Source organism: Carassius gibelio, chromosome B17 (assembly GCF_023724105.1).
Source record: "Carassius gibelio isolate Cgi1373 ecotype wild population from Czech Republic chromosome B17, carGib1.2-hapl.c, whole genome shotgun sequence".
Classification (NCBI taxonomy): domain Eukaryota; kingdom Metazoa; phylum Chordata; class Actinopteri; order Cypriniformes; family Cyprinidae; genus Carassius; species Carassius gibelio.
The window spans coordinates 20316846-20334115 of NC_068412.1; the positions used below are offsets into that span (position 1 = coordinate 20316846).

The 17270-nt window shown below is 37.4% G+C and overlaps 1 protein-coding gene across 2 annotated transcripts in view; it reads left to right on the top strand.

The window, feature by feature from the left end:
• The window catches only part of sorcs3b (sortilin related VPS10 domain containing receptor 3b), a 58498-nt gene extending 41498 nt beyond the window's left edge, over positions 1 to 17000 (top strand). Inside the window, exons 16-27 of one of the 2 annotated variants that reach the window (XM_052581407.1) lie at positions 366 to 499; positions 2013 to 2126; positions 2295 to 2466; positions 3380 to 3566; positions 3824 to 3957; positions 7536 to 7659; positions 7782 to 7894; positions 8619 to 8750; positions 12232 to 12331; positions 13980 to 14085; positions 14293 to 14519; positions 16100 to 17000. In XM_052581407.1, coding sequence (XP_052437367.1) covers positions 366 to 499; positions 2013 to 2126; positions 2295 to 2466; positions 3380 to 3566; positions 3824 to 3957; positions 7536 to 7659; positions 7782 to 7894; positions 8619 to 8750; positions 12232 to 12331; positions 13980 to 14085; positions 14293 to 14519; positions 16100 to 16161 — 1605 coding nt within the window. In that variant the 3' untranslated portion in view covers positions 16162 to 17000. Of the gene's footprint in view, positions 1 to 365; positions 500 to 2012; positions 2127 to 2294; positions 2467 to 3379; positions 3567 to 3823; positions 3971 to 7535; positions 7660 to 7781; positions 7895 to 8618; positions 8751 to 12231; positions 12332 to 13979; positions 14086 to 14292; positions 14520 to 16099 lie in introns of those variants that run through there. The other variant, XR_008157923.1, reaches the window with a different exon arrangement.
• Positions 17001 to 17270: the final 270 nt, after the last annotated feature.

Consider the following 17270-nt stretch of genomic DNA (forward strand, 5'->3'; position numbering starts at 1 on the left):
TAACGGTGACATTTTAGTATAAGGACCATTTCTCACTATTAACTATTTGCTTATTAGCATGCCTATTATAAAGCACATATTCTACATGACCATATTCTATATCCCTAACCCTACCTAATACCTGAACTTAACAACTACCCTTGAGCCAAAGATGTAATTAATGGTTTACCAATTGTGAGAATTGGACCTTAAAATAAAGTGTGGCCAAAAAACTGAATAAAACTATATATATATATATATATATAGGATAAAAGCTAAATGTATAAATATTTATAAATATTATAATAGTATAAAAGTGCTGTACTAACACTGTTCCATGTGACTTTGACTGAAGTTATTTAACTAAGTATTTATGTGCATTTCAGGGCGAGGTGTGTGTGATGGGAGAGAGACAGGTGTATATGAAAAGGAAGCCTGGTACACGCTGCACTCTGGGTCGGGAATATTCTCGAGTTGTTTCAGCTGAGCCCTGCATCTGCACCCTCTATGACTTTGAGTGGTGAGTCACACGCATGCATACACATACGTGCACACACACGGAAACGCAGAGCAGCTGCTTTTCCAATGGAGGAAATGAGTGACAGTAACTCTTGCGGATCAAAGGACTCAGTGTTGCATGCAGAGAACAAAAGCTGCAGGGATCCAACCAATTTATACAGATTAATTAAGTGGCATTTGAATGTAAAAAAAACAAGGTTTTTCCCTTCATTTGTCAGGGTTTTCTCTAGTTTTTTCAGAGCAGTTTATGATACTGTAGCAGTCGCTTGCTCTTGAGGCGGCAAGGTAAAAACCTGGTTTTACATCAGTTTTACATCAGTCTGTCGTAATCATATCGCTATACTGATGGAGATGTCTTTACAATCCCACCCCGATGCGCACGGAGACACACTCCTGCGCTGATCATAACAACGACATAAATCTCCCTTGTACCACACACAGGCTCCATTAGAGTCGTCTGCTCTTAGGCAAATTACACGTATGAATGAGATGCGCACAAAATTAGCATAATGTCAAATGATTAATTATCTCCAAATGAATAAGTAATGAATATTTAAATGGATGATAAATGTGGCAGTGATCTGATTAGCCTAAAGGAGCTAGTGTTACTGAGTTTAGCCCTGATCCCCTGCAGCAGTGTATACCTTTTCACTAAATTCACTAACCAATCACAACTTCAGGCTACCGTGCTGCAGAAATGCTCAACAGGGTTCCACCTAGGTATGAACAGAACATTGGCTCTTGAAAATGTTCTACACTACATTTACTAGCTTGGATTAAATACAAAGATGTTTGAAAGCCTGATTCCAAGTCAGAGTTGTTTTGGAAGCACCAGCAAATGTGCTGCAAATGCTCACAACACAAACAAATATAGAAATGAACAAGTAGCACAGACCACAACAACAAAAAAAATTCTTTATTTTATTTATTTAAATTTTATTTGGTGTATTGATTACCATTTGTATAACCACAGTTGTACAAATACCATGAAGTAAATCCATGGATAAATTGTGCATACCATGATTTAACTATAGAAACCATTTTTTTTAAATATATTTTTTTATAGAATAAATGTATTAATAATTAATTTCATTTTAATAGTTAAACCATTTGCAGCATGTTGAGCTCTCTCGGCCACTGTACTCATCAGATAATGTGGCACATATAATGTGGCAATAGATCTATAGCAAGTTGCACTAATCTTTAGAAAGCAGATAATGACTATTTTTCAATGACTCCTTATAGCAAATGTCTGTAAAGGTCAAGGAAAAATCTGAGAAACATATTTGTCAGAAAGCATGGGAACTTTTCATATAGCCAACACAAAAGCAATACAGTGAAAATATAAAAAGTGGTTCCCAAGGTGCGTGAGAAAACCATAAAAAAAATCTTACAGTGCATGCAAACTGCAGTCTATAAATCCAAGCCACTTCTCTCTATAGACTGCTGTTGCATCATAGAGAGGAGCTTAACCAAACTGAATAATTGATGTGTTTTTATGATTTCCCCTGCAGTGATTATGGGTTTGAGAGACAGGCCAGTGGAAAATGTGCACCTGCATTTTGGTATGATGTCAGTTTACCAGCACACACCTGCAGCCATGGACAGCACTACCGCAACAGCACAGGGTAACACACTCTCACAGATACAGAGATGCACACACAATGCACAATCCATACATACAAAATTAGTCTGTCTGTGACAGCCTTCATAAGAGTGTTTGTGTATCATGTCACTTTTGTGTTTCTGCTGCTAACAGAGGGTGTTTTCTAATGCTATTGTATATCTCTGTGCAGGTACAGGAAAGTGCTCTTGAATAACTGTAGAGAGGGTCTGAAGGATACACTGAGTCCCAGAATGCAACAGTGTAAACCCATAGCACCCAGTGGCCTACAGCTGAGCACCATCAACTCTCAGCTCACTGCTGCACTGGGAACCAACATCACCTTCAGAGTAGCATTGCAAAATGTAAGTCAGCAGGTGCAGAGATGCACACATTCATTTATATTATAAGGTGCTCTGCTTTAGATTAGTGGTTCTCAAACATTTTAAGATGGCAGACCAAGTATGAGAGTAAAAAAAATCCAAAACACCAAAACCCTGAAGGGGATCTCATTCAATGTTTCATCAATCTTCCCTTGTGCCACCAATCCATAATTTTATAGGCAATAAATTAGCTCACTAACTAGGTTAGAAAAGAACTTGCAAAAAACATCTTTCAAAAGTTTGGGGCCAGTATTTATTTTTTTAATAAAACAGCACAAAAGCATTAAATTGATCAAAAGTTACAGTATTGACATTTATTTTATTACAAACGATTTCCATTATTTCCATTTCAAATAAAGGATGTTCTTTTTAACTTGTTGTTCATCAAAGAATCAGGGAAAAAATTGACATGGTTTAAAAAAAAAATTTAAGCAGCACAACTGTTTTCATCATTGATCATAATAAGAAATATTTCTTAAGCACCAAATCAACATAGCAGAATGATCACATGACACGTTGATTGAGATTCAGTTTTGCCGTAACAGGAATGTACTAGATTTTAAAATATATTAAAATAGAAAACTTTACTGTAATAATATTTCATAATATATCTGTTTTTACTGAATTTTTTATCAAATAAATGCAGCCTTTTCGACCAAAAAATTTTTGAACAATAATGTACACTGAAACATAACTGTGAGTGTTTTTTTTTATTATAAAATTGATGTTAACAGTAAATCAGTTTTCTTCCTTGTTATCATTTTATGTATTGAGATCTATTCTTTTTAAAATCAGACCTGCCATCTGTGGACCACAGTTTGAAGAGCGTTTTCAAAGCCTTTACATGCAAAACCATGGAATATACCTGTCTTTTTTTTTTTGCCTTTTTCTTCAGGGTGACTCACTGTCTACAAGTCTCCATGTGGACTTTGGAGATGGAATCTCGGTGTCATACTCCAATATTAGTCGCCTTGGTGACAGCATCACACACACATACAGGGTCGCTGGGATATTCAGGGTCACTGCGCATGCTCAGAACAGTCATGGGTCTGACAGCAGCTCGCTCTATCTGCACATCACTAGTATGTACATGAGCACACACATATATTTCTAAGAATTTGAATTCTCTATAAGAAGCCACTGCCATCATTATAAAAAACTGTGTCCTGTCAGATTAAACTATGCCACTGACTGCACATCTAGACAATCTATTTCAGAACCAGCTCTCAATGAAAGATGTGTAGAAGAAGAAAATTGCTGTTGTGTTTGGTGCTAAATGTGATCGTTGTTGACTTCATATTGTGTCTGATGAGATATCACGTCCGATGTGTCATGTTAGGTCCCGTGGAGCGTATCTTTCTTTCGGCACCGGTGGTCGTCATCAGAGGAAAAGAGGCCAACTTGACAGCAGTGCTGTGGCCCAGTCAGCCCAGGACTGCTACCTTCTACTGGTGGTTCAATAACAGCACAGAGGTTCAAACGCTGAGTATATAATATATATATATTTATATACACACATGTGGCCCAGAGGCCCAGATCAGTTAGGCAGCTATTCCAGTATTACTTTTGACCTCAAACAAAACAAAGAGCTCTGCCAAAGATATTGTGTTTGCCAGGGTCAGATTGGTAAATTTGTGATTAAGATGGATTTGGATTGGGGTCAGATAAGTAAAAAGCAAAGCCACGTTTTGGCGGGGAAGATACTGTAACACTGTGTTTTTTCCCTTTGCAGTATGAACACCTGCTACCAAAAGAAAAAGAATAAATGAATTCTAACTCTGTCAAAATAGTTTTTGATGAATGACAGGCATAGCTGGGAAAACACAAGGGGAAAATGATGCCAGCTTAGAAATTTGGCCAAGTTAAAAAGCCCAGATCGAATTTTAATTATAGATAGCTTATCACAAGGTAGGATTTTATTGGGCTGTTGAAATGTTTGGGGTCACTATGATTTTTTATTTATTTTTCAAAGCAATTGATATTTTAGTCTGCAAGGACACATCTTTCCCAAATAATGCTACAAAATACTTAAAATAAGTGTTGCAATTTCTAACTTCATCAAAGAATCCTGAAAAAAAATTCTGTTTCCATATAAAATTAAGTTACACAAGCATTTTCAGCTCTGATAATAATTACAGGTGCATCTCAGTATATTAGTGGAAAAGTTTATTTATTTCAGTAATTCAACACAAATTCTGAAACTTGGGTATTAAATAAATTCAATGCACACAGACTGAAGTAGTTTAAGTCTTTGGTTATTTTAATTGTGATGATTTTGGCTCAACAAATTACAATACTTCATAAGACCAATTCACTATCTCAACAAATTAGAATACTTCATAAAACCAATAAAAAAAAAAACATTTTTAGTGAGCTGTTGACCTTCTGGAAAGTATGTTAATTTAATGTACATGTACTCAATACTTGGTAGGGGCTCCTTTTGCTTTAATTTCTGCCTCAATTTGGCGTAACATGGAGGTGATCAGTTTATTGCGCTGCTAAGGTGGTATGGAAGCCCAGGTTTCTTTGAATGTGGCCTTCAGCTCATCTGCATTTTTTGGTCTCTTGTTTCTCATTTTCCTCCTGACAATAGCCCATAGATTCTCAATGGGCTTCAGGTCTGGTGAGTTTGCTGGACAGTCAAGCACACAGACACCTTGGTCATTTAACCAACTTTCAGTAGTGCTTTTGGCAGTGTGGGCAGGTACCAAATCCTGCTGAAAAATGAAATCAGCATCTTCAAAAAGCTGGTCAGCAGAAGGAAGCATGTAGTGCTCCAAAATGTCTAGGTGAATTGGTTCAGTGACTTTGGTTTTCAAAAAACACAATGGACCAACACCAGAAGATAACATTGCACCCCAAATCATCACAGACTTTGGAAACTTAACACTGGATTTAAAACAACTTGGGCTATGATCTTCTACACCCTTCCTCCAGACTCTAGGACCTTGGTTTCCAAATGAAATACAAAACTTGCTCTCATCTGAAAAGAGGACTTTGGACCACTGGGCAACAGTCCAGTTCTTCTTCTCATTGGCCCAGGTAAGACGCCTCTGACGTTTTCTGTGGTTCAGGAGTGGCTTAACAAGAGGAATTTGACAATGGTAGCCAAATCCCTTGACACGTCTGTGTGTCTTGGCCCCAGCCTCAGTCCATTCATTGTGAAGTTCACTCAAATTCTTGAATAGATTTTGCTTGACAATCCTCATAAGGCTGCTTGGTTGGTTGTGCATCTTTTTCTTCTTCACTTTTTCCTTCTACTCAACTCTCTGTTAACATGCTTGGATACAGCACTCTGTGAACAGCCTGCTTCTTTGGCAATGAATGTTTGTGGCTTACCCTCCCTGTGAAGGGTGTCAATGATTGTCTTCTGGACAACTGTCAGATCAGCAGTCTTCCCCATGATTGTATAGCCTAGTGAACCAAACTGAGAGACCATTCTGAAGGCTCAGGAAACCTTTGCAGGAGTTTTGTGTTGATTAGCTAATTGGCATGTCACCATATTCTAATTTGTTGAGATAGTTTTATTGGTCTTATGAAGTATTGTAATTTGTTCAGCCAAAATCATCACAATTAAAAGAACCAAAGACTTAAACTACTTCAGTCTGTGTGCACTGAATTTATTTAATGCATGGATTATGCAATTTGAGTTGAATTACTGAAATAAATGAACTTTTCCACAACATTCTAATTTATTGAGATGCACCTGTAAATGTAGCAAATCAGCATATTATTTTGATTTCCAAAGGATGTGACACTGAAGACTGGAGGGCTTTGCATCAAAGGAATAAATTACTAAAATATATTTAAATAGAAAACAGGAAACCTTTTTCAAAGATATAAAAAAAAACGTTCCAACCCCACACGTTTGAACAGCATATAGTCTATATTGTTAATATTGCTGACATATTTTGTTTTTACATTTGTTTCATCCCAAGATAATCACAGACTTCATTTTGACTGATCTCTTCATTATACTGATTTCTTGTGTCACAAAGGAGTAGGATGGATTTAAACTACAGTTATTATCGGCATATGAACCACTATTTTATGATGCTTTCAAACATCCCTGAACTATGAGATCATTCAGTTCAGGTCTGTTTAACATTTCTGAGGTGAAACACATAAAAAGTGGCTGAGCAGCTTTTAATGATTATGCATCAAAGTTCTAGAGCGTTTTCCTGCTGGAAACCTGCCATAGAGCATTTAGAAACTCACTTATACAGAAGCTTTGCATTATAATTGAATGTCTAGTTTAGTTTAGTTGTCTCTCTGTGAAATAATTGTAATAATATTATCTAATCATTTCACTCTGTGTACCTTCCTCTTTTATATACAATACAGGCTTTTAGGATTATTTTAGGGTGAGGCTAATAGCAAAAATGTGGCCCAGTTTTGCAGTCCAGGTTTGTTTATAAGCCAGTTGTATTTGTTTGTGGTTGCTTTTAATGTTTAATAAAGTAATAATATACAACAAAGAGCGCAACCAGGCAATGCAGACCCTCCAGTGTGTTAGCAATATTAGAAAATCTGCTTGTAAATAATTCAAGAGAAGTAGATGTATTAACTTAACCCATTATACACTGAAAGTACGGTGTTTTCGTATTCACTACTTTAATTTCCATGGAAAACAAGGCAGCATTAAAATGTAACCACGTTGTTTTGAATGAATATTAATGTTAAAATGTCATCTACAAACGTCAGTCCATTTTAGCGCTGCTGCCCAACATGCCCATCTTGAGCTAGAACAAAACAACAAAGGACCGCAAAAAATTACATCAGCAAGCCCTCCGTAAATTACAAGTAAATCTGACAAACAGAGCGGCCTGTTAAGAAATACTAGAAAAAAAGCATGAAGATCCTTAATACCAATATATCTAAGAAAAGCCCCAAGATCAAAAACATGACAACTGAACCGTGAAACACAGCGGGAGTTTAGCCATATAGGGCTGTAACTGGTTTCTGCTATAAACGATTCTGCCACTCACACATCAGTCAGAGCTGTGATTTGCTTTCCTGTTTCTGAACATCTTGTATGTGTGTGTTTCTAGCCGCTGATCACACTGGAAGGAAGCGTTTCGCACACGTTCACGCAAGAGGGACCGAACTCAGTCACCGTACAGGTGTCGGCGGGAGGCACAGTCCTACAGGATGTGAAAATCATCACTGTCAAAGGTGAAGACCTCCCGTTGTTCCTAACATTGCAGTGTTCTTTGTGATACAGAATGTGGTATTTTTAGTTTCACAGAGACTTCAGAATTAAGATTTTTTGGCATCTCCATGTCTATCGTTCCCAGACTTCTTCCGCTCTTTACTGCTGTCGTTCTCTCCCAACCTGGAAGATCACAACCCGTCCGTTGCCGAATGGAGACAGGACGTGGGGCGCGTTGTCAGGGCAACGCTCTCTCAGGTATACCGACCTTAAAGTCCATCATCGGTTCCTGTTGGAGTGCTCTGTTCATGTCAGTGAACTGCTGAAAAGAACTCGTGAAATTTCTTGAAAGGCTGCTGATAGCTCACCACACTTCCTCTCTCTTCAGCTATTCTCTTTCCTCTCTCAAATGCTGCTGGTTTAAAGCCTGATGGCTCTTTCTGGGCTCTCCGGCGAGGTTCGTGTTTGGCTGAGAGGCTTTACGTGCTCTCACGCATCCATCTGATTTCCCCTCAGTCTGAGAGCGAGAGATAGGGTAATGTAGTGCTGCTGGCGAGAGTGAATCACAGGAGTTCAGAGTGAATATTGATGCGGCAACAGAGAGACTCTAAAGCCAGTCAGCCAATTAAAGAACAGAGCCAAAGAACTGCTCCGCAGAACTCCATTACAATGAGTCGCTCAAGCACAAATATAATGGTCTCCCAATACCTCTGGATTTTCGACTTGAACAGAGTGCTTTCAATACGGTTACACATCATATCATAAATATTACAACCGTCTCGAGATTCGCCGGAATGTCTTATTATGATTTGCAAACATTAACGGAGATATTATTAATGTGCAGACGGGCATGAAATGATAGACTTGCTTTTACGCATGAATTAGATCCCGTCATGAATGTTGCATGCTGATAAAATTTGTTTAATTTAATGGTTACCAGCGTATGAGAAATGCATGTTTATCTGTGTGTGTTTTTCTCCAGGTTTGCGGCTTCCCTGAGGACCAGCTGTTGGTCTCTGTGTTTCCTGGATCTCCAACTGCAGCTGAGCTCTTTATCCTACCCGAGACAAACCAGTCAGCATTCAGATCACACACAGAGGAACAGCTTGATAAGGCAAGAACCACACACACATGCACGCAAACTGAAACAAAATGCTTTGATATGATCCCCCAAATGACAAGGTCTGATGATTGATACAATCTGTTAAGAAAACCTATTATGATTCTCTGATGGCTAAATAAATTATAGTGGTAATAAAAATAGACTTTATTACTAGCGAATAAACCTGCTGAGAAATACATGCATGCATTTACTTTAAAAATGTCAGGGGCTGAATTGTAATGCCCAGCAATCACACAGAGAAATAAAAACTCAAGTTAAATTTGTTCTTGACAATAATTCATGCTAAAACCAGCAGTATTTTTTTTTTTTGCGCTTTCTCAGTTTATGTAGGGATATGACCTAAAGCTTTCCAAAATGAAAAATGCAGTATGATCATTTTAAATGGCTTACAAAAGATTCACAATCGTTATGCAAATAAAGCTTTTTTGCAGCCTGTATAAATATTTTTGAATAAACTCAGCACAAATAGACTACAGATCAAGTGTTTGGGGTCAGTATTTGTTTTTTTAAAGTTAACACATTTTTTAAGCAAGGAAGCAATAAATTGATTAAAAGTGACAGTTAGATTTACAATTAATCATTTAGAGGATGCTTTTATCCAAAGCAACTTACAAATGAGAACAACATTTACATTTTAAATTGGTTACAACATTTAGTAAAGATTTTGTTTCAAATAAATGCTGTTCATCAAAGAACCCTGAAAAAAATGGCTTCCACAAAGATATTTAGCCCAAAATATTACACAACTTCTACATTGATAAAAATAAAAAGAACACTAAATCAGAACGATTCTATAGGATCATGTGACACTGAAGACTGGAGTAATGATTTGGATGTTGATTTGCATCACAGGACTTTTTAAATTGTGACATTACAAAATATTACTGTTTTTACTTTTCTTTTCTTTTTTGATCTTGGTGACCATAAGAGACATTCGTTCAAGAAATGTATATAAATATATATATATATTGTGGCGAGTGGGGCGGGGCCGAGAGGCGTGGGAACGAGGAGTGAGGCCAGGTGTAGTGATTGGAGATGAGCTACACCTGAGCCCCACCGCTAGTATCGAGTCCCACGTAGGAGATGGAAGGATATAAAACTGGAGCGACGACCGTGAAGGACGAGAGAGGACCAGGCCTGGGACATTACTTTATGTGTTTGCTTTTAGTTTATGCGCACCAGTCGTCCGTGAGGGGCTGGTGCGCCGTTTTGTATTTATTTATGAATTATTAAAATGAGTTTTGATTGTGCGCCGGTTCCCGCCTCCTTCTTCCCGATGAATATGGAGATTTGTTTGTTACATATATATATATATATATATATTAGGGGTGTAACGATACGCGTATTCGTATTGAACCGTTCGGTACGACGCTTTCGGTTCGGTACGCAGTACGCATTATGTATACCGAACGGTTCGTTGGAGTAATTAATTATATTTGAAAAAAAAAAAAGAGAGAGAGAGAGAGAAATATAATGATATGCGTTCAACAAGGTAGCCCAATAACCCAAACAACGTAACAGGCAACGCCCCTGACACTCCCGAAGAAGAAAAAAACAACATCTTATATGTTTATGTTAGGCTACTCAGCAGGCGCTCGCTCACTCAGTACGCGCTGAAGGCTCGTTGCAAAATAGCCAATGCGTTTAACAGACTAGAAATGAGAAGATCCTCCAATAACCAACAGGTCTGGTGTTTGGGTGCACTTTGGATTCCCTTTAAGCTATAATGGTGATGGCAAGAGAGTGGTGGATAAAAAAACAACGGTATGTCGCATCTGCAACATGACAGGGTACACCAGCGGGAATAAAAAAAAAAAAAAAAAAAACACCAGCGGGAATATCTGGGATATATGCGTCAGTACTATCTGGGAAAAGACGAAAAAAAGGAGAAACATGCACGCAGCAAACTATCCCTGCAGCATTTAGAAACTATAGCTTACAGGGAATCCAACCCAAACACCAGACCTGTTGGTTATTTTAGGATCTTATATTTCTGGTCTGTTAAAGGCATTCGACATTTTGCAACGAGCCTTCAGCGCGTGCTGAGTGAGCGAGCGCCTTAGGGGCCGTTCACATATCGTGCCTAAAAACGCATGGAAAACGCTAAGCGCGTCTTTCTCCTCCTTTCCAAAGCGCTCGGGCAGAAGCGCTCATGAGGCGTCTGTCTTTGCTAAGCAACAATGACGTGCTCTCTCCATGAGACGCGGAAATTTCAGCGAAGGATAAATGGATTTGCAGCTCTAAAAATCGCTTGCAGTAGCGCTGCTACTAAATTTATTTCAAAATTGCAATCCATATACAACTATGATCAGCTGATCCTTCATCTTGGCTGAGCTCTCAACGTTGTTACGGGAAAGGATGAAGCTGATTGGTTAGTTCTTGTCACATGACCCGCGGTGCGCTTGCGGCATTCTGAAAAGTTGAGATGTTTTTACATTTTGCTGTATCTAAAACGTATCGAACCGAACCGAACCGTGACATCAGTGTATCGTATCGAACCGAACCGTGAATTTTGTGAACCGTTACACCCCTAATATATATATATATATATATATATATATATATATATATATATATATATATATATATATATATATATATAATAATCTTACCAACCTCAAACTTTTGAATGGTAGTATATGTCCACAATTACTAAGATTTTAGTAATTGAAATCATTATTTACACACATAGGGCCCTATTTTAACGATCTTAACGCAAAGTGTAAAGAGCAGGTGCACTCCAGGCATGTCCAAATACACTTTTGCTATTTTAATGATGGAAAAATGGTTGGCGTGTCCGGGTGCATGGTCTATAACGGGTTGTCCCTATTCTCTTAATGAGTAATGGGTGTTTTTTGGGTGTAACGTGCAATAAACCAATCAGAGTCTCATCTTCCATTTCCTTTAAGAGCCAGTTGTGCTCGTGCCATGACAGATTTGATATTTACACGGTGGAATTTGGCAAGTGCAAGCACAGAACGCATCTTCGAGATGAAACGGAGCTGTTTGTGTGCGAGCAAATAGCCTAATTCTGATACATGCGATGACTATCCATTATGACATATAGGCATTTATATATATATATTAATTGTATTATATAGCCTACAAAAAAAAAACGTATGCATTGCAATCCTTTAATTTTTAATATTTGGCATTCAATGGTGCAGTCTATTTATTTTAAGCTCCTCTTTTTTAGACCAGCACGGCCATGGGCGCAAAAATAAGCGCAAATGCATTTGCTAATTAAACGATGTGGCGCTGGACCGGAACTAGCAAACACACTTGTGCTGCGCCTTGCATCGCATTGCGGCGTTTATATTATGGGGCCCATACTGTTTAAATGTTGTAACATTGCATATTAAATATTTTATGAAATACGATGATAGATTAAAACAAGGCTTTTCCACTTATCTCTTTACTTTAGCTCTCATATTCCTCATTACCAGTCACCATTATAATTTTCTTGTTACAGATGTCGGAGGTCTTCATGAACGCTTTAAATCAGAACCTGATTCAGTTTGATCTGAAGCCTGGCACGAGGGTCACTGTGTCTGTGTCTCAGCTCACACTGGGTAAGACCTGAACACAAGTTACTGTTCCTAAGATGACCCAAAATGTATACACAAAATGCATCACACTGCTTATGTCGGTGGTTATAAGGCTTGTTTGGCACTGCAGTCTGTGGTTGAGTTACATTAAACTGTCTACTGCATTGTGTTCTGCATTTAATTGCCGCCTCGTTGTAGTAAATTACAGCGCGGTCTGTGGTTATGTGAGGTGACTTTATTATGCTTCTGTGGTTATATAAGGTACACTACATGATTACTTTGCTGACGATCAATTGTGTCAAATCCCTCAAACTTCTCTTGGTGCTAGAAATCCCAGAGAACAGATAATCCACCCTGGACTTTAGATTAATATTGATAATGTGGAGCCTGTCTGAGCATGACCAATATAGTGAGTTGGAAATGACATTACAGGATCATAAAGAGTGTCTCTCTGCCACATATAATTCTACCCTTTTCAGACACGGCCATTTGTCTTCATTGCTCCAAACAGGAAAAGGTTCAGATTGCCTCCTGCATTCTGCCGAAAGGTCACAATCATCATGCGTCAATCCTCAAAGGGCTGAAGGATGGACTGCAGCATGTGTGTGTGTGTGTGTGTGTGTGTGTGTGTGTGTGCGTGTGTCTGTGTGTGTGTGTGTGTGCAGTGAACGAGTGAGACAGTTTTTAGAATTACTGAAATGGATATGCCTCTCACCCATCAGATACGCTCTGAGAGACAGCAAAGATATTCATGGTCAACAGACTTGTTTTTGCAGTTAGCTGTTGTTATACCAGTAACATATAGTAGTAAAATAATATTATATATATTATATATATATATATATATCTGTGTGTGTGTGTGTGTGTGTGTGTGTGTGTCATATATTCTTCCTTTATTTCTATTTATCAGTGATCTTTCTGACTAAAAAAACAATATTTACAATCCTTTGTTTATTGGACTTCATTTAAAATCTTTGAAGCATTTTTTTCATTTTGTTCATGATTCAAGTTTATTTATTTTTTTATATAAATAGAATTGTTGCCAAGAGTTATAGTGAAAATCACTTAGATATTAATAATGAAAGAGCAGGTAAATCTCCAAAATTTATATTTACCTTGTTTACATAAATTATTGGATGGCCATTTTTATTTTAATGAGCATAATACATTCTGAAATGGGCATTACATTTGTGAATGAAATAATTATATTGGTATAATATTTGATACGTTTTCAATATGATTCATTTTCATAAACAATATGACATATTAAGCATATTTTATAATATCAATAACTATTCTTGCTGTTTTAATCAGCAATGTTTTCCTAACAAATAGATATGTGCATGTTGACACAAAGGCAATGATTTTGGATATGAAAAGTCATATAGAAATATTTTTGGAGAAGTATTGATCATGATTTGTTTATTATAAGAACATGCAATTCATAATAAAGCACATGCCTTCCTACGATTGGAGAACAAAGGAAGAAAAAACATGGCACTGGCGAAGCCAAGGTCAGGGTTTGATTCCTAGGGAAGAGCAAGTAATAAGAATTTGCAATGAAAGCTATTTAAGTCCCTTTGGATTCATCTGCCAAATGCATACATGCATGCTTTTAATATACAGACTGTGAGGTGAAACACTGAGGTATGCTGTGTTACATTTCCTGCAGCACCTCTGGTGGACTCCAGTGCTCTCCCCAGTGGCTCTGCCATGCTGTTACTGGTTTCTCTGGGACTGGTGGGATTGGCTATTCTCTTCATCTACAAGTTCAAGCGGTAAGCCTTGCCTGTCCCAAATCTCTCAGTTCTGCTTAACAAACCTGGGCTAATTACACACTGTCATTTTGATATGCACTGGAAATACCAACCAATGCTGACAAATGATGCTCACTTACTTTACTGGCATCAGTGACTGTTTCCTCTTGATCTGATCTACTTGGACCAGAAACAAAAACTCATCCAATTTATTTCCTACAACACTAGTAAAATCCCATGGATCCATGTGGAGACAGAAGACACTCATGAGAAGGAGCCCGAGATGATCAGCGCTGTCGGACAGGAGAAGAATGGCACACGTACAACAGCCACTTCATTCACAACATGCAACACACACACAACATTTCCCTCCAACACAGGAAAACACGACAGCTTCAGCCATCTGCCACCTCCAAGAGAACTGATGGAGAAAGAGCTGGAGGCTCACAACACTGGTGAGAGAAGTCATTATCCCATACACAATATTTATGCTAAGATTCCTTGTGACATTGTTAAATCTGTCTGTTTGGTGAGTTTTGTGAAAAAATAAGCACACTTTAGCATACTTGTAAAAAACATGCTTTTTATAGAAAAATTCACTTTGAAATAAAGTGCAAAATGGATGTATTGTATTGCATGTTTTTTTTTATTAAATGAAAATCTATTTAAGTTTAAATTATTATGAAATACAGATAGCTTTTTCACCAATTTAGTAAGGATGAAGTTGCAATTTAGTACATTTAAAATATCTTAACTTTGAATTTAATATCAAATAACTACAGATGAATTATAATAACGTACTTTACATGTGTTTTAGTATGTCAACACATTAAAGTACGTCTTTAAAGCATGACGGAAGATTACAACTACGTTTTAAATGTACTTTATTAAACTTTTAATTTGACATTTTTAAAAAGTGCACTTAAAAGTGTTAAGAAAGGAGTTGCTCATTTAAGTACACTAGTGGTTTTTATATCATTATTCAAGGGTTAGTTCTGTCATTGATTACTCACCCTCACGTCGTTCTGAACCCCCAAGATCTTCGTTCATCTTCGGAACACAAATGAAGATATTTTTGATGAGATTGAAAAATCTCTCTAGAGGCCCGTACACACCAAGAACGATAACTATAAAGATAACGATATTAGCGTCCACACCAGCGAACGATATTGTCTGTGTAATCTAAGCAGACGCGCGTCTGCTGCTTTAAATTCTCGAGCTCATTACAGCAGAATTGATTCTGATTGGTTGGCAATGTTTTATCGTTCATCAGGGGAAAAAAATCGTTCTGAAAGTGATTCCAACGATATCGTTTCTCTGTGCCTATCGTTATATGGTTTTGGTGTGGACTCTGCTATTCTTTAATATTGAGAAAAATTTTCAGAACTATATCTTTATCGTTATCTTTATAGTTATCGTGCTTGGTGTGTACGGGTCTTAACCCAGCAATGCAATGCAGCTGAAATGCTCCCATACCCAGAAGTGTAGTACATCTTTAAAACAATCCATGTGACATCAATTGCTCAACTTCAATTTTGCAAACAGTGTGCAAACAAAATATATATATATATATTTACCAATTCTTCTTCCCACATCACTGTCTTCAGCCATTTTGTAGATTACCACGACACATTAGCGCGCTTTCCAATAAAGGTTAACAATGCTGATTACACTCAGGGGAAAGTGAGTGCATGCGTCTAACCCTAACCCTAGTATTTATGTTCATAAAGATGCAATTTGCTCTCAAGGAGCATGAAGAGAGACGTGCTTGTTTTTGTGTGTATCTGTTGTGTAAGCGTGAGGTCAGTGGATGGACCCCAATTCATTCATTGTACTTTTATTACTCTGCTGTCAGAGAAGGTGATTGTCTTCTGTGTGTCCCAGGACTTTCTGATTCACAGTAATCAAGGACTGATCCCATGACACTGAAGTGGAAAGCATTGATCACAGAGTTGCCCTTGCCTGTTGGTTGCAATTACAGTGATTTTCCCCTTTGTGTGTGTGTGTGTGTGTGTGTGTGTGTTTGTGTGTTTAGGAGGCCTTGGTGTTGGAGAGCGGCAAAGGACCAGACAGATTCCAAACTGCACCAATGTTTGAAATGATGACGGAAGGTTTGAAGATGATATTAATTGTATTAGATGTATAATTATACTTTTTTCCCTTAACTTTTCCTGTTGTTGTGGTGCTTATGCCTTTTTATTATTGTGGTATTTTACATTTGAGCTCTATAAATTAACAATTCCTTAATTGGTAATAAAGGTATTTTTAATTACAGATTAAACAAAATCTCTACCAAAACAGTAGAATAATACTATATATTATATCAGCATTTGAGGAGTAGTTTCTTTAACCCCAATACAGTTCTTTCCTAAAACAATGATCAGAGAAACTGATATAATCTTCCTAAGCAGGGGCACCAAATTCATTTTGTAAAAGTAAAAGATCATTCTCTGCATGCTTACTTGTAAATATATTAAGATTAACTGCCTCACATTTGTAAAACAGCTCACTTTTAGAGTTCGCAGATCATATATGTTACACTTTCATACAGAAAAATCAATATTTAATCATTTGAAATATGCTTATAGCTTTGTATGTTTATATTGATGCTTACCTCATCTGAATCAATGTTAAGAGGTCATAAGGAGCAAGGTTTTAGGATCGAGTAGATGTACATGGCACAAATAGAGGTTGGTACCTTCATCTGTGTAGAAGTCTCATCTGCTGAACATGTCCATTTTGTGCCTTGGCAATGTGTATTACTATTGTAAGATGGCAACATATTCTTAATTTGGTTAGCATTCACGATATTATATTCCTAGAAGTATACTCATTTGGAGCGCATGTTTCATCGCTACTAATAGCAGACAGCCAGTTTTATATTCGACTGTGAACTGAAAGTCACTTTAATCTGAATAAATGTATTTTTACATTAATGATGGCCCACTGATTCTTTACAATGGATTTTCATGACATTTCTGTAACTATTGAATGGCCTGTGTATCCCAGTTTCTCAAGGCAATTTCCAAACACCGACTATCTTTTCATTCCTCCAGTAAATAGCCTACAGCAGATGACCTGTGTCACTGGAAAATCTTTAATAGGATCACGTTAAATGAAAGGATACAAAAGAGATTCTCTGCTGAAATGAAAATAAATAGTGCGATTTAACATTATCTGTATTTTGAGCCATTCCAGGCATATTT